This window comes from Coffea eugenioides, chromosome 1 (assembly GCF_003713205.1).
Source record: "Coffea eugenioides isolate CCC68of chromosome 1, Ceug_1.0, whole genome shotgun sequence".
Lineage (NCBI taxonomy): Eukaryota > Viridiplantae > Streptophyta > Magnoliopsida > Gentianales > Rubiaceae > Coffea > Coffea eugenioides.
Genome location: NC_040035.1, coordinates 50,238,016 through 50,259,386, shown reverse-complemented (window position 1 = coordinate 50,259,386; position 21,371 = coordinate 50,238,016). Strand labels below are relative to the sequence as shown.

Here is a 21,371-nt window from a genome sequence, read left to right as displayed (position 1 = left end):
TATCAACAAATGACATAGACATACAAATGATTTTGTGTGTGTGTGTGTGTGTTTTTTTTTTTGAAATTCTTTGCTGTTGAGGTGTAATTGAATTAGTGACATCGCTTAAAAGACACATCTTCATTCAGAGAATATATAAATACCGATCAACATGCAACTAATTGCTCAAAATTTTGCACCTCGTAGACCTGATTGATATATATACCTATCATCATAAAGTGCCAATCCTTTGGCGAGAAGGAAACAATAGTGCGGATTGTTTAGCTAAAGATAGCCTCAATAAGGAGCCAGGGTTATATCGTTTACAGAGTCCACCGAATATAGTTCGGAGATGGATGAACTTGGATATTGCGGGAGTAACCACCTCGCGTTTAGTATCTATGTACTGAGCTACTTAGCTCTCCTTGATAACCAAAAAAAAAAGTTCCAATCCTTTTTTCCAGTACAGCTCGTAGACCTGATTGGTTAATTGTATATCACTCGATGCAAACAGTAAAAGTTAAGTCACACGTAGAAAGGATTAAAGAATGATAATTCATCTTTTTCGGCAAAAGGAGAGAGAGGTTAATTAGTGCTATACTTATTTACCAATCAAAGCGCTCTCTGCTGCTTAATTATTAAGAGACTCGTGATTGCTTATTTGAGATCTGTCAATGCGTTGCGTTTTTTAACATTTGCAAATTGCAAGACACGCAATAATGTAGTGTGTAAAGATTCCAGTCCAATTATGCGCTCAATAGATGCCAAGTGAGAACAAAATGGAAGCTGATTATTTAGCTGATTTGTGAGATTATAACAGGTAGGTGTGAAAATGGATGTTTCCAGTTTAATACTTATTTAATCGGCATACTAATATTTAATTTTTCTTATTTTTAAAACAAAACCTTAAACACCTAAGCCATATCTCAAGATAAAGTGGGGAAAATACATTCAATATGAAAGTATTATGAAGTACTTGTGTTGTGGACATGAATGTTTAATTAAAATCTAACAATTAATGCTCCGTTTGGATTGCATTTATTTGAATTTTTTTTATAGAAAAATTACTATAACAATTTGATACATGTGAGATAAAAAAATGATCGAAAAATGTGTTCACGAAAAATACAATAATTTTTTTTTTAGAAAATTGCTTTCCAAAATATTTTTGATACCATCCTCTACGAAGGTAAAAGTGAGGATGGGTTTGTTTGGATAGAGTAATATTATTTAAAATCTTATTTGGAATAATTACTGTAGTATTTTTTGTGATGTGATGTATGTGAAATAAAAAGATAATTGAGAATATAAAAATGTGAGTTAAAAAATATATTTATGTAAATGAAATATTATTTGAAATATTTGTGCCCGCCAATGTTTCAATTGGAGTTGAACTCTATGAATTAAAAAAAAAAAAAGTCGTCTAAAAATGACAAACTGGATCGCTTGCCATGAAATTTCCCCGACGTCACATCAAGAAGAAGACAGCAGAAGAGTGGACGACATAGATCAAAAGGCACGTCAAGGTAAGTGTCGACATGGATTAAAGGCACCTAAAGACCGTTGGCACCTAATGACCGTTGTATCTGCCTCTGGCAGCTTCCTTGATGGGGCGGATTCAACGGACTTCCATTCATTCAACCAGCAGGGCCCGTGTGTATGTAAAGTGTAAACACGACAGTTAAGGCAAATTAGGTGCCAAAATTCAACTAATAGCATTGATTACAACAGCAAAACAGTTGAACAACTATTTGCCTCAAATCAGCTTAGAAAACTTGAAACCTACTCTTGGAAAACTTATTAAAAAGGTTCACTTCCGCTAACACAAAATTGACCCGTCAAAGCAAGCAGACTAATGAAAGCACGCTTGCAAAAACACAACAGTTAATAATGTTTGCAAAAACAGCGACGTGAGTTAATAATATTAGCCAAAATGATTCAGTCGACTTTTATTGAATATATGTACAGCGAGAATCAAATCGGACTTGGCAGTTGGCACCGCATACATTTGCCGGCTGCTTAATAATGGTGTATACACTTTTGACAGAATAATACAACACCATAACTGGACGCTAATCCATTTCATGCTTTAACGAGTCATTTTTCTTCCCCATGTAAGAGGCTCGACTCAATAAAATAAATAAATAAATAAAAAACTAGTAGTAAAAAATGGTTTAAATCCTGCCTAGGTAATTATCGATAAACCCAGACAAGAATTACCTTCTTCCTCTTGTTTACAATCATGTACATACATGTACAGACAAACACGGACTCTATAATTATGATCACCGAGAAATAAAATTTGTGTAATGATTATGAATCATCATTTGGGTTCACCCAATCTGAATACTTTTTTTCGCCATCGGGTGCAAAGAATCGTCGCTAGCAGCAACTAGAGCCAGAGGTTGAAGCCTGCAATTCCACCCCCTGCTGTTGGCCCAGAATTGCCGGCCTAATTCTATTTTCCCATAATTCATGAAAGAATCCCGCATCTCCGGCTCTTTTCTTGGCGTTCACGACTACCATACTATCAGTCAGCCGGAAAACGTCCAATCCAATTACGAATTTACCGCTATCCCGGTGACCCTGTAACTCCACGCCCCATTCCTTCTTCCTCTTCAACCTCGCGTTTTCCACCCCTTTTGCCACCTCCGACACCCTCTCAATGATCTTCTCCGGAGAATCCTCCACGGCCAACCGGGCGGAGCTACACGATTCGTCGAACAGCCCGGAAAGGTCCAACCCGGAAGATAACGAGATTAGGTCAAAGGCGTTGAAACTCGTGGAACCTTGAATCACCCGATCATCCTTAATAACCTTGTCATCATTAAATTCAACAAAATCTTCCTCGTAAAACTTCCTCTCCTTGTACCCTTTCTTGAACCAAGGGTCTCGCTTGATCTCCTCAATAGTTATCCTAGTCGCGGGATTGGTGTCCAAAAGACGAGACAAAAACCGTTTGAGCTCGGATGACATCCATTTAGGACATCTATACTCGCCTTGGTAGATTTTCCTGTACATGGCCATCAGATTTGGATCGTTAAACGGCAAATAACCCACCGTCAAAACGTACAAAATCACCCCACAGGACCAAACGTCCACCTTAGCTCCGTCGTATCCTTTCTTGCTCAATATTTCGGGTGCTACATAAGCCGGGGTCCCGCAAAGCGTGTGCAGGAAACCATCTTCTCTTACCTGGTCCGTCACGGCACTAAGCCCAAAATCGGAAACCTTGAGATCGCCGTTCTCGTCGAGTAATAGATTCTCAGGCTTTAAATCCCGGTGGAAAACCCCGTATAGATGGCAGTAACCGACGGCGGAGATCAGCTGCTGGAAATATTTACGGGCGAGATTTTCCGAGAAGCGGCCCTTGGAAATCTTCCCGAATAATTCGCCGCCTTTGACAAACTCCATGACAAAATAAATCTTGGTTTTGGTGGCGAGTACTTCATGGAGTCTAACGATGTTGGGGTGGCGCAGCCGGCGCATGATGGAGATTTCGCGCGTGATATTGGACATCAAGGTGGTGCTGGATACTTTCTTCTTGTTGATGACTTTGATGGCCACGCTTTGGCCATTTCTGACGTCCCTAGCGTGGTACACCTTTGCAAATGCGCCACAGCCCAGAAGTCGTCCGATTTCGTATTTGCCAAACAACGGAGGTTCCGATACGGCCGAAGCCGGAGGGACTTCCTCGATCTCCGGCATAGGGATGCCTGGGTGAGCCAGAGACCGGCTGGGAAAGACGCGTGATTTGGGAGATTATTAAGAAACGGAAGGAATCACCAAAAATAGAAATAGAAGGAAGTAAATGGTGGAGATTTATATTGGGCAGCTGGCAGGGCTGCAGCTTCGGCTGGCTTTCTAGTTTGCTTTGTTGTCGTAGTTGGTTGTGGACCTTGCGCTTGCGGCTGGCGCGTTTAAGATCGTCCAAGTTTGAAAGAACAACCTCCGGAGCGTTTGAGTGGTCTCTATATATACGTCAATTTATTTTTTCTTTATTAGCTCATATATATGGAAAATTGTTACTGCATGATTTGATTTTCCTTTCTATAAATGAAAGTCTTATGCTGGCAGTGGGAGCGGCATACATAGAATACAAGTGTCAATATCCTCCTTCTATCTTTATCTGATTGCGTGGAATATTAGTTTTCCTTTTCTTGAGTCTGATGATTAAAGCAGATTTGACCGAAAATGGTAAATGAGTTCTGTTGTTGTTTCCCTTTGTTTGAAAAATTGCTTTTACTTCTTTACCCAAATTACATGTGTAGATGCATTTTTGTTTTTAATAATTATATTAAAATAAAAACATAAGTTGAAGCCATAGCTTAGTAATAATCCTATTACGTAGAAGTAGAACCATAGTTATTAAATCCGGCCCGGGGAGGAACTAGGTGAAAGAGGTGAGTCAACAGGTTATTTGTTCAACCAGTGGGTGAGTGGTCCAACCGGTGGATCACTAAATATATTTAAATATTATATCTCATAATTTTTTATGTCATAACAAATATTCGGTTAGTTTAATTTATTATAGAATCATTAATTCTTATAAGAATTAAGAACCTAAATTTAATTAGTAATCTATCAAATTTCAAGTAAAAAATGTTATCTAAATGTAATTATCTAGTTTATTTATGAATTTTAAGTGCAAAAGTTTATTAAAAATGATATTTGCCTTTAAAAAGAATTGTGTAATATGTTATTTTTTAAGCCAATTGCATAATTTATAGAGTTTGGGGAATAATAAAAGGTTATTAAAGATTCCATATAAATTTTGTTTTGAAAAAATAAAATAACAATAAAAGTCTAATATATAATAAAAGGTGAATACAATAATAAACAAATGGTGATTGGTCAAGCGGTGAGTGACTGAGTGTATTGTACTAACATATTGGAGATCTAACGTTCGAATCTTCCTTTCAGCAACTTGACAAAATTTGGGCAAAATTTTTCCATGCGGACCGGGTTCCTCATAAAACCGGCCGGTTCATCGGATTAACCAATTGGTTGCCGGTTCAACCAATTGAAAATTCGGCCCGACTCAATTGCCGGTTCAACCAATTGAAAATTCGGCCCGACTCAATTGCCGGTTCAACCAATTGATTGGTTGAACCGCCGGACCAGACCAAGTTTAATAACCATGCGTAGAACTCTTAAAAAAAAAAAAAAGATCACTTCAAAACTCTGGCCATAATAGTCAAAAATGAATCAAGAACAAAATGGTACAAGAATCCCTTAAAAATAAAAATGATATATTCTTTCTCAACTTGACAAAATTTGGGCAAAATTTTTCCATGCGGACCGGGTTCCTCATAAAATCGGCCGGTTCATCGGATTAACCAATTGGTTGCCGGTTCAACCAATTGAAAATTCGGCCCGACTCAATTGCCGGTTCAACGGATTGATTGGTTGAACCGCCGGACCAGACCAGGTTTAATAACCATGCGTAGAACTCTTAAAAAAAAAAAAAGATCACTTCAAAACTCTGGCCATAATAGTCAAAAATGAATCAAGAACAAAATGGTACAAGAATCCCTTAAAAATAAAAATGATATATTCTTTCTTCTAACTCTCTATCGAGCTTCCAGCATAAATCCTGTCGAATTATCATACTAAGTAGGAGATTATTTGAGATAAACTTTTTTAAAAAAATATATTGAAACACTTTTTTTATGTGGTGTATGTGAGATAAAAGATAGTTAAAAATATGTTTATAATAAAAGTAGATAATTTTGTATAAATAATTTGCTAACCAAACACACGCATTTTTAACTTGGGATATAATTTTTCTTCAACTAAATTCGTGTCGTGTGCATGTATGTGCGAATGTATATACACTCACGCGTACACATATATATATTAAATCTTTTGATCTATCAAAAAATCCTCTAAATTTAACCTATAAGCTTAATAGATATTAAAATGCCAAATAAATGAATATATAAAATTAGTAATTGTACACTAATATAGAAAAAGAATGAAATCTAATATATATAGTTTTTTTTTCTTGGGGAAAATAAAAAAGCTCTTGATTTCAATCAGAAGTGGAAAATTGTGTAGTATATCACAAAGGAATGTCAACTCATCCGCTACTAGCTAGTACGTTTTTTCTTTTTTCTTTTTTTGCATCAAAATGTTGAACATTAGACAAAAACTGAAGCTTCCGAGTTCGGATTTAGGAGTTCACAATTATTTTTGCTTGACGTCATGGACCTTTTATCATTTCTTTTGTCATTTCAACTTTCACAAGAGGTCGAACTTCCTCTGCCGCCGCGGCAGGGAAAGTGGTGGCTGCTCGGAGTGCGATCTCAAGTCAAAAACTCGAAAATAGCCATTGGATCGGTTACGGGCAGCAACACATGGTTGCCGCCATAAGGCCCATAACCACACGATGCTGATTGCGTCGGCAAGAAACAAATAATTGAAGCTAAATTATGAATATGAAGCGTGATTGATTCATTCTACTTTTTAATCAACCAAAACACTGCTTTCTAAAATGATTAAAGTTTTTTTAATTACTATATGTCGCTATCCAAATCAAACTTCCAACCAATAATTGATTAATACAGCAACTCACACAGCCCAGTCCATCCCCCTTTTTTTTCGGTGCTTGCGGTTCTTGCACGGCAGTACCGTACCAGCATAAAGTAAAAGGATTTGTGTGTATTAAATATTAACGTAGATTTTCTTTTTTTCTTAAGCGGCGTGAACTGTGAAACGTGAAATTCGTGTTACGTTATTCCGTTCACGCGCAAGGAGACGTGTAGAAATCAGAAACTTTCTGAGGGAAGAGACAGATGGAGATCAAGTGGGGGGCTTACGCAAATTGCAAAGGAGTTTTCACATGAATTTCGAACGTTACAGAATGACTAGTGGACCATTTCGAACGTTACCTCCTCATCTTCATCTGTCAAATCGAAGCAGCCCCCACCATCACTCGGTCTCCATTTAAGGGCTTCACTATTACTATCTTCTACGACTGTGATGGTAACTGGAAAGCCCCGCCAATTTTTCTGCGCGAGCGATCTGAGATTATGGCTCCGTTTGGATTAGCTATTTTTGGGATTGTTTTTCAAAAACAGCACTGTAGCATTTCGTTTTTGAAATACAAGTCCGTTTGGATTAATTGTTTTTGAGATTGTTTTTCAAAAACTATATGAAAAACTTTTACTGTAGATGTTTTTTGGATTATTTTTAGAGATATTTTTAAAACATATTTTGTGTATTTTTATAATTTATAATTTATATAATTTTATTTTTATATACATTTATGCATTTATAATACATTTATAAATATTTATAAATAAATATATTTATATATTAGCTAAAAAATATATAAATGTATTATAAATGAATTATATTATATATAATACATAATATAAATATATTTATAAATGTATAAGTGTATATTATTATAAATGTATAAATGTATAAATGAATATTATATAAATGTATAAATTATATGTTATAATTTTTATATTTTTATATCAATATACATTTATCCATTTATAAATATTTATAAATAAATATATTTATATATTTATATAAAAATATAACAATATTTATAAATTTATTATATTATATATAATACATAATATAAATATATTTATAAATGTATAAGTGTATATTATTGTAAATTTATAAATTATAAATGAATATTATATAAATGTATAAATTAGAAATTAGAAATTAGAAATTATAATTTTTATATTTTTATATAAATATACATTTATGCATTTATAATACATTTACAAATATTTATAAATAAATATATTTATGTATTTATATAAAAATATATAAATGTATTATATATGTATTATATTACATATAATACAAAATATAAACATATTTATAAATGTATAAGTGTATATTATTATAAATGTATAAATTACAAATGAATATTATATAAATGTATAAATTATAATTTTATTAATATATATTAATATTATGTATGAATGTATTAATATAATTAATATAAATGTACAAATGTATTAATATTATGTATGAATGTATTAATATAATTAATATAAATGTACAAATGTATTAATATTATGTATAAATGTAAAATTAATATTATGTATATTAATATAAATGTATAAATGTATTATATTATATATAATACATATTATAAATGTATATTATAAATATACATTAATATATATTATGTATAAATGTACATTTACATAAATGTATAATATATGTAATATATATTATATATTATATATTATATATAATTTATATAATATATAATATTCATATAAATATATTATAAATATATAAAAAAATTTAAATAAAATAAAATATTTATAATATATATAAATAAATACATAAATATTTAATATATATAATATACATTAATATTATTATAAATATTATAATATTATAAATATGGTGTTTATATAATATTTCAATTTGTAATATTTATTGTATATTTCATTATATAAATATTCATATAATATATAATATATAAATATGTAATATATAATTTTCAATTTGTATAATATACTTATTATTGTATATATATAATATAATATACATAATATATTATATTATACACAATATACATTATTACATTATTACATATTATGTATATTATATATTATACCTAACATTATTATACATTATTATACACAATAATGTACATAATAATATTATACATTAATAATGTATATATTATAATATAATGTACATAATATATTATGTATAAAAATTTTATATTATATATATATATATAATATGCACAGTACATATTATATTATATTATGTATAATATTAATGTATATAAATATTTATATAATATAATATATATATATAATTTTCAATTTGTACATTTCAATTTATATTAATATAATATATATAATATACATAATTGAAATATACATATGTAGTTGTTTTTGATATAATGTTTGGATATGGTGTTTTTGGAGTTGTTTTGGAAATACACATTTACTGTAGCATTTGGAATGTGAAAAACAGTTTTTCAAAAACAGCTCCAAAAACAAGGGATCCAAACACACCCTTATGTTTTCAAAATCGGACCGAATATCCACTCGATCGAATTCAGGGGTCAGAGATTAATGGATTCAATCGGGTTCGATCAAAATTGAATCGGATGATGTCATGAATAAAAATTATTTAAAAATTAAAATATTATATATAAAATACATAATAACATGTTAATATTAATAAAGATATATTCATATATATATTTGATGTTTTAAATATATTTAACAAGAAAATACAAATAAATTAGAACAATCAAGTAGTAATTACGTTATTAAATGAGCATTAACAAGTTTAGAATTAAAATTATGGATTTAATTGAAAAATAACACCAAACTTTAAGACAACATTTATAAAGTATGAAATATTTGAAATATATTAATAATTTTGAACAACCTACGGGTCAAAACTAGGGCTGCAAACGAATCGAGCCGCTCGCGAGCGGCTCGAGTCAAGCTCGAGTCGAGCTCGTTATTAATCGAGCTCGAGTCGAGCTCGAGCTCGAGCTCAGAATATTAAGCTCGTTAGCTCGCGAGCCGGCTCGCGAGCTTGGGTATATATATATATTTTTTTTTTATTTTTATTTAATAATAAAATTACGTATATTATATATATATTTTTTTATTTTTTATTTTTATAGTAAAATTACGTATATATCCTTAATATTTTATTATTTATTAAGAAAAAAATATTATTTTATTTATTTTTTTAAAAATAAAATAATTATTTTTTATTTTTTTTCGAGCTCGAGCTCGAGTTCGGCTCGACTTGATTCGAGTCGAGCTCGAGCTCGAAATTTGCCGGCTCGTCGAGCTCGAGCTCGAGCTCGAGCTTGGTAAAATTTAGTCGAGGCTCGGCTCGATTAGCTCAAAGCTCGACTCGGCTCGGCTCGTTTGCAGCCCTAGTCAAAACATACAATTAAAAATATTTTGACCTTTCCAAAAAAAAAAGAGACCGGGTTCATATTTTTCCAGTCAAATCGGGTCAACCCCGCTTTTTGATCTGGTTTGATTGAGTTTTTGATTTTCCGATTTTTAGGATTAATTCGGACTAGACAATTGGCCGGCTCCGGTTCGACTGGTCCGGTCCGAGTTTAAAAACACCCATACGAGAGAGAACCTGAAAATGATATGTTACACTTGTTTCTGGCTTTTTTTTTTTTCAATAAACAACATAATATTCAGTAACTTGAAAATAAAAAAATGTGGTAGTTATTCGTATGGATACTTTAGAGGCGACGAAACTATTTCATTTTCTGTGGTTTAGATTTTTTCAACAAACTTCAAAATTCAAATTTATTTTTTAAAATTTTGAATAAGCACAAACCCTAAAACTCTTCTTTTACAGTACTGTGTCATCATGTATTTAATCCAAGCGAAAGCATCCTCCGAGTCTGAGTTCCCGTAAATATAAAAGTTTCAAGACTTCTTTAGACATCACCTTACCTTAAAATTCCAAATTTCTCCAATAGACAAACTCAAAAAATTCAATTATTAACATTAGGACACTATTTTATAATCAAAGAGTGGTGGAGTTCCTACCTTAGAGCTCGACTGAGGGTGCGATACTTCTATTTAAGAATCGCTTGCATGCACATTTCGCAATCCATCTTTTATATTTTCAATCACATTTTTATTTCATATATATCATATCACAAAAGTGTTATAGTAATGATTTCAAATAATTATTTGGAATAATACTCTATCCAAACAAAGCCACCTTTCATCGATAAAAGCACTTTTAAGATGTTTGGTGCCGTTTGGATTGAAGGAGAGAAATGAAAGGAAAGAAGAGGACCAAGGCGGAAAAAGAAAATAAAGGAGGGTACAGGAAGCCTTAAGATTAATTAAGTTGGGCTTATAGCATAAAATTATGTCATTAACTATCTAGCAAGTGTCATAGAGCATTATATATAATAATAATACTAGCAGAATTGGAATGGTGCTATCCTATAATGAGGACGTTGTGTAGCGTCATCCTCCTCTGAATAAGCTAAATCTGCAAGTAGATATGTGATCGTTGGTTGTACTTGGATGATGCTACTCCAGTTGGAAGACACATGACATGATGCTCTAGCCCAATGTCCTAAATGAAGCATCAGCAGGTTCAGGGCATGTACAACTTATTGCCGCATTTGCACCTCCATGCTTCAGGGTAGTACTCGGTCGTCACCGGCGTTCCAGGGGGCACCGGGACATGGACCGGCCGACATGGTGTGCATCTACCGCACTTTGATATGCATCGAGGAGGTGATGAACCGGGACCGCCTAAAAGCCTCCTTCCCCTTGCATCCAGGGAATGCTTAATCTCCACTGCTCCATTATTCCTCTGCCCCATCGTCTGCGCCTCTTGGATCTGAGTTCGGAAAATTTGTCAAAATCAGTATTAATACTCCACATGTTATTCGTGCTAGTGGGATTTGTTATGCTACTACTATATTATGTGATTTCTGTTGGGTTGTTTGAAAAAGAAAAAAAGAGGCTAGTCGGACCATTCAGCGACGGAACCAGAAATAGTTTGAGGGAGTGAAATACATACATACCTACATGAATAATTTTTTTTTATATACTGCCAATGTATGATTTTTTTTATACCAATAGTTTTAAATTATGTCACGTAATATGAATTAAAATTTAAAATTTAAATCATGTATATATGATATATTTCAAAGTTATTAGTGTAAAAAAATCACTACACTATCAACGTATAAAAAATTAATCATACACGCACACACATATACATACATGCATATATATAAACTTTGGAGTTTTTCTAAAAATTGTTGGAGTGGGCAAATAGCTGAAAAGTTAAATGTACATGGGAGTTTTTGGGCTGGAAAACAAGCGGAATTTGCAAACAATATGATTCGACCTCTGTGGGTTTAAGAGTTGAGGCCTGCTATTGGAATCATGGGCTCAACGGTGACTCGCACAAGTACCACAAGCTTTTAATTCCCACTTGGGGAGAACAAAGAAACAGTTCAAGTGCATGAGCAGTCACACAACTACAAATGGCAAATGGCAACCGCGTAGGATATGTATATCCCATTGCCATGTCTTTGAATTTGCTTAGGCTACATACATCTAATATCGATGGGTTTCCCACAAGTCACACCAGCCCAGAATTCAGAAATGCTATTTGGACCTATTCAAGGTTCCTGTGCTGCAGCTGTATCCCACGTCGACAATGAGATTTTTTTTTTTTTTTTTTTTCAACTAGGGGTGTCCGGATCTTACGGCCCAACTAATCTCCTAAGGTCTGGGGAAGGGTGTCCAACCTGAACTTCGAGCGAGGTACTCTTGGGATTCGAACCATGGTCGATATATCCTAAAGAGGGGTAACGAACCACTCGAGCTACCTAGGAGGGGTCGACAATGGGATTCACTGCTGCTATTTACAACGCCTTTTTATTATTCATCTTAAAAAAGAAAACATTTTACTATTATTGAGTCAATAAAATTCGTCAGTTAGGCCTAGAGACCACGCAAAATATTACTCCTAGTATTATTGTCCCGTCGGATTGTAAGATGAACTCAACGCAGATTGCACAGTTCTGAAGGCCAAATGAGAATTTTCATTTTCTGTAAGGAAGGTAATTGAGACGGGGCCTCTTACAGAACGAAACGATGAAAGGAGGAGGAGGAGGAGGAGGGCAGCGGCTACACTGAAATTCAGGCGGTGTGACACAGAAGAGAAGCAGAATGTGTTGCTACTGTCAACCTCATAATCAGTCACCTGGCGGGCCAGGGATCACGAGGCGGAAGCAGAGAACATGGCTCCGTTGAATCCGCTGGTCAAGTTTTCAACACAGAAGACCCTAGCTCCAGCCCACCGCCCCACACATTCATTCCAAACACGACAAACGCCTAAAAAAAAACACTCGGTACTACCTCATCATCCCTACATATCTTTTTCATTTTTACTACTATTATTGTTTTTGTTTTTTTTATTAACGACACAGAGAGGAGGAATAGGAGAATTTAAGAAACGGTGGTGAGAGAGGAGGGAGCAAAGAATTTTGAACCCAGGGCCTCTACCTTTTTTAAACTTATAATTTTAGCTACCATTAAATTAACGTATGTTCAACACAAATTGTTTCTCTTCTATAAACTAAGAATGTGTGTGGATGAGAGATCATTGTAAAGTATTTTTTTTTTTTTTTGTAATGTGATGTACGTGTGAGATAGAAAGATAATTGAAAAGATTAAAAATAAAAATTGATAGAAAGATAATTGAAAAGATTAAAAATAAAAATTGATTGAAAAACATGCTTGCGATATAAGAAAAATGATGTTAAAAAAAATATTGATATCCAATAATACCAGTACTTAGAATTCGAGCAAAAAAAATATGCAGAAAAATTTTGGCATCCAAATCCAATAGTACTGGTACTTTTAATTCTTTCAACAGGTGATCAATGTGAAGGGACGTGGTGGGATGGCCATAAAGGGCAAAAAGGGTGGCACTCCAGCTTTATATGGTCAAGTCAAGCTGCATGAAGCGGAGCACAGACCAAGCAAGCTAAGCACACTTTGAACGGGGATTTCCAGGAACAATTTATTGTTTGGCGATCCGAAGGGTCAGCCATTTACCATCCTGGCTACATCCTAGACTCCATTTATACATTCACTTCACTAAGCTAGGTGTATTCAGCTATCTAAATTATGGAGTCCTAATCCCCTGCAAGCTTCAACTTTCAGTTTCAGACGATAAGAATTCTTCTTCAGGTGAACCATTTGCTCCGAGGAATTCATTTGATTCACAAGATTAACGACCCTCTTGGCCCTGGCCCAAGAATTTGCAATTTACTTCCTTGATTTACTACTCCGGTGCAGTAAATTGCCATATTCAATTCCGATTCTGTAAAAATTTGTTATACCAATTGGGACTGCCTGCCTACAATTCTCCGTTTGTTCATTTGTCTAGACTCTAGTGCAAAGTAAATATTAGAGAGACAGTTAGACGCACCCACCTGGAGCTGGAAGCGAAAATCAGCTTTACTAGTCAGCAGGGACCTGGAACCTGGAGAGGAAGACAAAAGAACCAGCCAAGCCCATGAATTAGATAGTTGCAGAGACTAAAGAAACCATATCTCCCAAAAATAAGAAAAATAAAAAGGGAACACAGAAAGAAATTCAGTTGTCCAAGTTTACGGCACAATCATTCATCCAAATCATCATCAAATAAATTTTACAACAAAAATTCATGCAAATAATTGCATCTCACTACGCGTTTATAGGATTACTAATAAGGCTGATCCCTTACCTGGAGGAAACATTCGGGTGATGCTGGCAAGCATTGCAAGGAGTGATATAAGGGCGATGGAAACGAGGTACATAAGAAGCCTTGTGTTCGTCAACTTGAGACTATTCAGCTTCCAATACTCCATCTCTTTCATTTGAAGCAAGCCCAGAACGAAAAAGTCAAACTCGGATGGAGCTGAAGCAAGCAAAAAGTGGAAAGGAACTGAATCAAGATTAATTAATATCTTCCGAAGGCTAACCCTGTGTTGCCAATTGATCAGGCTCCGATTAATTTCTCCAGTCCCACCCCATGCAACAACTCTTACGCAGCAGAATCATTCCTATACAGCACACATTCAACTCTTCTGGTCACGTCAAGTCCCTTTTCCTCCTGCAGACAAACTACTCTTCCCTTTGGTCCCTCTTCTTCTTAATTTGCAAAGGGTTTCGGGTCTTCTTCTTGGATCCAACCGGGGAATCCTAGATAGCTTAATAGTGGGAGTAGTTGACAAGTGTAGGTACAGATAATGCTGAAAGAAGGGCTCGCCTTGGTTTGGGGTGGGCCTGGAGGACTGAGGAGGTTTCCGAGGAACTAAACAGATGGTGTTTTCCTCTGCTTTGCCATATTTAGGCCACAGATTCTTTTGCCAGTCTTTTCTTCACTGTACTTCACCGTTTCCTATTCCCAGTAAAAGTCTAACTAAAAACCCCCCAAAAAATACTCTCTATTATCTCTCAAACCTCTGCTAGCTCTCTGCTGCAACAGCTCTCATCACCCTCTCTCTCTCTTTCTCCCCTGTTTCCTAAGATCTGAATATATCCATGCGTGTACGATGTTAATACTTGTGTTTGTTGCTAGGCGAACATTTAGCACCAGTGTTATAGCACCATGCAGAGTGTGCTACACAGGATTGGCGTAATGCCTCAATGATTCTCTGCTATAGGAACCATTTATATTCTGCAGTGGTTTGGTGCAACTTGTTAGTCAGTGTTGGGCATGTCAATTGGTGGGTTTGGACTAGATCTACTTGATTAAGACTCAGAATCACCAAATTTATCAACACCCAGACCCGGATCTAGACCTTCATGGGGTCTCGAAAACAAAATCTAGATCTACATCCTTGTGGATTTTGGTACGTAATGAGTATCTATAGGTATCTCTAATTGTGTAATTAAGAGGTTTAATTCAAAAACAGCAAAAAAAATATATGAAATTCAAAGGTAACTAAAATGCAGTCCAATTATATTTTTCAAAAGACGGAATCAAATTCAAGAGTGTTGCGTGCAAAAAATATGAAACTGAAAGAATGAATTGTGATCAATTTTCATAGAGTATGGATCAGAATAGTATTTGATTTTGAAAAATCAAATCCAAACAAGAAGTGCTCCGTTGCAGGATGATAAGTTTGATTAATATCCGACTCGTTAACATGCCTAATCATTAGTTTTTAATTTCGACAATTCTTTTTTTGTTTCTTTTCCTTCCGATTGGAAGACAGAGAAAATTTTTGAAGAGATGCGCCAACGTGCATTTCTTGACCGAAGATAACACTCCCTGCACTGGCTCCAAACCGATGCCATCCTCCCTAATCCAATCTTCTCACCTCTCAGCCTTCGATTAGCCATCTGTCAATTTGTTGCGTATTATCTTTTTTTGCACATTTTATTTCACGTGGTTTTTTTTCATAAGATTACTTAATTCAGCCACTTTATGAAAATTTCCGATTGTTTTAATTTGATAGTGCTGTTTCCAAAAGTACCTGCCAGTAGAAAAAAGCGTAGAAGAGTTTTGAGGAGTAGAAGAATAGAGGTGCAAATGAAAGGAGTCAATCTTGAGCAGTGTTATACTTGAACTCGATTTTGACTTGATATAGCACTACTCAAGATTGAACTCGACTTGATCGAACTTGAAATTCTACAAATCGAGAACGATTCGTTGATGTTTTTGAGATGTTAGAGTTCGACTCATTTGGTTCGAACAAACTGAAGCCCAATCGAGCTCGATATATTGAATTCAATTAGAAAAGGAGATATTTTGAAAATTTATAAGAATTTAATGCCTATATATGTAATTTACTATACACAAATATATATATATGTATGTATTATAAATATATTTTTTATATATTGTATGTATTGCTTGATAAGACTCAACAAGCTATCGACCTTAACTAAAAATAATCGATGCTCGATTCGTTTGGTTAAACGAGCCATTTGAGATCGACTCAAACTCGGTCAACGCAGTCAAATGAGCCGCTTGAGATCGAATTGAATTCGGTTAATGCTAAGTTAAGTAGATTGTTTAATCGATCAGCTCGTGAGCAGTTCACGAGCCACTCAATTCATTTACATTCCTATAAAAGAAGCAATGTGTAAAGAGCTCGAACCAAAAGAACATGTTTGATCTCACAAGTCGCTCGATTCGTTTGCACCCCATAGAAGAAGCAATGTGTAAAGAGCTCGAACCAAAAGGATACGTTTGGTTTGGAACATAAATCCAGCAATCGACCCTGCTAATAAGCAGAAGCCACGAATTCATGAGTTGTTAAAATTACGTCTACCAACAGATTTGATGCATCCTAGCTGACAGCCGGCCCCTTTCTTATTCCCATCAATGTTGAGGTTTGACTAGTATTAAAGACAAATGACTATATGTGCACGAGATAATTCGGTAAGCAACGCAAGAATGTGAGACATCAAAATTCCCTGGAAGAATACTTTTACTACTCTTAAGAGTACGCTGAAAATATTCCTGGCTTTAAATCAGAAATATGATGATATCCCACCACGTATGATTAGTTTACTGGCCTTAATTAGGCTTGTGTACAATACAATGTCAATCAATCGCTTGCCTCTATTTCATGTTCATCAAAAAAGAACCAGGTGACAAAATATCTGTCCACTACATAATTAACTGATTTGCTGCAGGCAGGTTCTGTCTCACATTAGACTGTGAAAAGTACTAGTATTACGAATGATCATGGAAATTCAAGGGAATAATAACAAGATAATTATAATTAGAGATGCATGCGAAGGGTTTGACAGCGGAATTAAATGATATGAATTATAGGCTAACAGGACAATCTGGTCCTCGGTAATACACTAATTACGTAACTTTTCATGCCTGTACACTCGTTAAATGCTTAGTTTAATTAGTTGCAGGGTTTAGCAACTAATAATACTGTAAGACAGTAGTAGTACTAACATATATACTCCACTGATGGAGGTGTCGCAACTTGCAACATTCTGAAACCCTAGAGGGATGGGAGGGATGTGGTTTCTCTGATCAAATAAGCAGAGCAGATGGCAGAAAACACCCATCACTCTCTAATCTCTGTCCTCCGTCACTTCCGTAGATTCCAGAATGCAAGGGGGCTGGGGGCAAAGGCTTTTACTACAACTTAAAATTAGAACACATGTGGTACTTGGAATTGATTGGGGTCCCAAAGTTACCACAAAAAAAAAAGGCATTATGGCATGATTTCGCACCCGCTTGTTGAGTCCAACTCGAACGTACCTTAACTGGCACATATCATGTCCAAATCATTAACACCATTTCCTTGTTCTCTGGGTTTTGAAGGGTGGTAGAAGTATGTACCATATTTGGTTATTACATCACTGTACTTTCACTTGAGTCCCTGATAAATTCAAGTGCAGGTGGCATTCCTTTTTTCGTTTTCGTTAATAAAATCAAGCAACTAGTGAAATGAATTGGTGACTCTCACAGCTTGATTGAGTTTTGTATAAAGCTGCAGTTCCATGTAGCTGCTTGAAGCAGCTCAAGTTGATTTACTGGAACGGCTGCTCTCTTGTCATAAATGAAATCCTTCCATTTTTTTTTGGGGGGGGGGGGGGGGGGGGGAAACCAAAGCTAGAGCTTCAACTTTCAAATAGAACCCTTACTATGATTGTTAATGGCTACTCGAAATGCAGTTTCACTACTGACTACACAGTCTACACCATTAGATGTACCAAACTTTTGAAGAAAGTGGGCGTATCAAACTTTTACAGTGACTAAAAGTCGTCCTGTAAAATTTGAAGTTACACCAGCATCTTCTTCACATCACCAATTTCCGTTTGCGATTGAAGATGGAAGGAGAGTGGGTGGAGATTGTTGAAGCTTCGCAGTGAGGGGGAGTTATTCGGGCCCATGGTGACAATCTCGCGACAACGAAAGCACCTCAAGCATCGCCATCGTCAGAGAAAACATGTTGCATATTAGTGAGAAAGGCTTCGGTGAGTTGTCGGAATTGCTAAGCCATTCGTGCATGTGTCAACTGTCAAGTGCCTTTGTTTTGTCTCCACCAATGTGAAGACCCCCGTATTCACTTGCTCATTACCAATTTAATTTACGAAAAATATTTTAATAGCATCACATTCATTGTAACATTGGCACACATTGAACATCAAAAGTTATAAGCATATAATTTAAAATTTTGTTAATCATTATGTTTTATAGTTTAGGATTTTAAGAATTGGCGAAAACGTGTAAAAATCAAGAGTAAAAATACTTAAAATACAAAGGTAAAAAATATTTAAAAAAATAGTTGCTTAGAGTAATTTGTACTTCTAGCAACTATAATATTATTATGTGTCAGTTTATCAAGTGCCCTTCCGCCACTCGTTAAAGTATATTTTTAAAAATGTAAGATTAATTAGAGAAAGTAAATAAATACAAAAGAGAGTAGTGAAGATTAAAGGGAAAATGATCGGTTTCATCCTTCACATTTCACAAAAATATTCTTTTCGTCCCTCATTTTTAAAACGAAGCAATTTCGTCATTGACATTTAAAAACTGAAGTTATTACATCATTGAATCCAAATTTCAATCTGAATCGAACCACCAATCAACATGATTACAAATTTTGGAGGTGTAATTGATAGATCACTTGGTTAATTCAACTTGATATTCATGTGAAATTTAATAAACCTAAAAATAAAAAATTATAACAAAAAAAAGAAAAATTAATCTTTCCTACATTATCATTGTATACACTGACGGTTTTATGTATCGTCATATCATTTTAATTTAAATTTAAACATCAAATTTTATATTTATGATACACATCTAGATTCGCAATCGGATATACTAATAGTGCATGAAAAGATTTACCAAAAAAAAAATCTACTATTCCAAGACAAAGAATGGCCTTTTATGTTATAATTTTTATTTTTTTGGTTTAATAAATGTCATGTAAATATGATGAAGTTGACCGAGTGATTTGTCAATTCTATTTTCGAAATTTATTACTGAGTTATTGGATGGTTTGATTCAGATTGAAAATTATGTTCAGGGATGTAATAGCTTTAATTTTTAAATGTCAGGGATAAATTTGTTTCATTTTAAAAGTGAGGGACGAAAAGAATATTTTTACGAAATATGAGGGATGAAACAGGTCATTTTCCCAAGATTAAATAGAAAAAGTATATAAATATAACGAAATGTAACAATTATTAAAATATGTATATACATATGATAAATTAAGTGAATTGTAGGTGTGTTATAAGTAGGGATGTACTCGAGTCAAGTCGAGCTCGAGTATTGCTATACTCGAGCTCGACTCGACTCATATGTAACTCGGCTCGAGCTCGACCGAGCCTAAAAAATCGTAATTCGAGACTTGACTCAAGAAAATCCCTTTAAACTCAAGACTCGACTCGATAAGGCTCGATCTTTAGTCAAACCTTATCAAGCCGAGTCTAATCAAGCTTTTTGACTCGACTCGAAAAATTTACACTTCTGCCATTATGGAATTTTATTATAAAGAAGAGTATATTGTAAATTCAGTATAAATTATACCCATAACGGTCATTTTATAAATATAATACATATATATTATTTAAATTATATATATTATTTAAATATATCCTGACTCGACGAGTAACTCGATGAGCTACAAGCCCCAAAATACTGACTCGAAACTCGACTCGAAAGTACATTCGAGTAGTTCGAGACTCGGCTCGAACTCGGTTCGGTCAAACCGAGTTCAAGCCAAGCCATTGACCAAGATACTCGCGAGTAGCTCGACTCGCGTACATTCCTCGTTATAAGTGTCTATTGGGCACCCGTTAGAAAACCCTTATTATTATTTTACTTTCCAAAAACATGCCAGCTTCTAATTTCACAACTTGTGCACGAAGGGAGTGCGTAAACTACCTTTCCATATATACCATTTTTATACATGTATCGTATAAAAACCCAATGCAGTGGTGAATAACAAAATTTAAGACCCAAGATAGCAATTTTCTGTTCTTGGGGGTAATGATGAGCAGTTTAAAATGTAAATATACACAATAATTATGGTACAATCACTCTCCCGCCACCCCAACCCCCAATTACTCCTTCTATGGATCCATGATTGAGCAAACAACAGATGAAGGACAGCGACTCCTTCGGAAAGACAAACTTATGAAGAGGAAAGGAGGGGCCCAAATTTGGAGATAAGAAGCACTTGCCAGGAACTATCGGGGGCTCGATTATATGGGCTGTTTGTCGTTCAAACTTCAATAGGAAGTCCAATCAGTGCTCTTCACCCCAGGGAAAAAAAAGAAAAGAAAAGAAAAGAAAAGAAAAATGCAAATCACGTTGTACATCAATTATTAGGCTTTTAATGTTCTTGGAAAAGGGCTATATGACAAAATCAATTACCAAAAATGAATTGCTAGGCACATACATAAAAACAGCTTCCTTGGTCTTTGAGATATTAGTTTAACTTTTAATTTTTTTTATACGATTTTAATTTTCAACTACAAAAGTTAATTTCTTTGCTGAGATTCATAGTTCCGAGCTTTAGTAAGTACGACAGACACGACACGTTCAATCTTTCTGCGGAAAGAAAGCTTTTTAATTTTCTTCTTCATAACTGAAAGCATTGAGGGTGTAAAAAGCAATTGCCGAGCCTCAAGAATTGACCCAACGAGAAGGGATTCGAACCAGTTATAGCCTAGATCAACCAAACAAATAAGTTGCCCAACCATTCAATTCCTAGTCCATCTGATGAATAGTCCAGCTTCAGACCATTAATATCATCCATAACAATAGTATATAGCGTGAAGCTGAACAGGGACCTTGATCATGGGTCGCTATCAAATATTCAGATGAAAAAGGATATCAAGGGGAAGACCCTGCTGAATGTGGACCGTGTA

General features: G+C 34.6%; 2 protein-coding genes across 3 annotated transcripts; both read right to left on the bottom strand.

Annotated features, from left to right (window-relative positions):
* Positions 1–1,903: 1,903 nt before the first annotated feature.
* Positions 1,904–3,946, bottom strand: LOC113761562 (CBL-interacting serine/threonine-protein kinase 11). The gene has a single exon (XM_027304617.1). It carries the CDS (start codon positions 3,685–3,687, stop codon positions 2,362–2,364), a length of 1,326 nt encoding a protein of 441 aa, XP_027160418.1. The 5' UTR covers positions 3,688–3,946; the 3' UTR covers positions 1,904–2,361.
* A 6,895-nt stretch (positions 3,947–10,841) lies between these two features.
* On the bottom strand, positions 10,842–14,913 carry LOC113750752 (polygalacturonase). 2 transcript variants are annotated; one of them, XM_027294700.1, is made up of 4 exons: positions 14,486–14,913; positions 14,248–14,373; positions 13,955–14,004; positions 10,842–11,337 (listed from the first exon to the last, which is right to left on the bottom strand). In XM_027294700.1, the coding sequence occupies exons 2-4, from the start codon at positions 14,369–14,371 to the stop codon at positions 11,089–11,091; spliced, it is 423 nt and encodes a 140-aa protein (XP_027150501.1). In that variant the 5' UTR covers positions 14,372–14,373; positions 14,486–14,913; the 3' UTR covers positions 10,842–11,088. The 2 variants fall into 2 exon arrangements, with proteins under 2 accessions (XP_027150501.1, XP_027150496.1); XM_027294695.1 differs by having other exon boundaries at positions 14,248–14,913.
* Positions 14,914–21,371: the final 6,458 nt, after the last annotated feature.

Coding starts and splice junctions, on each gene's coding strand:
- LOC113761562 (XM_027304617.1), bottom strand. CDS start 3,687: ATGCCGGAGATCGAGGAAGTCCCTCCGGCTTCGGCCGTATCGGAACCT.
- LOC113750752 (XM_027294695.1), bottom strand. CDS start 14,380: ATGAAAGAGATGGAGTATTGGAAGCTGAATAGTCTCAAGTTGACGAAC. Junction 14,005..14,247: donor CACCCGAATGTTTCCTCCAG/GTAAGGGATCAG, acceptor CTTCCTCTCCAG/GTTCCAGGTCCCTGCTGACT. Junction 11,338..13,954: donor ATTTTCGCTTCCAGCTCCAG/GTGGGTGCGTCT, acceptor TTCCGAACTCAG/ATCCAAGAGGCGCAGACGAT.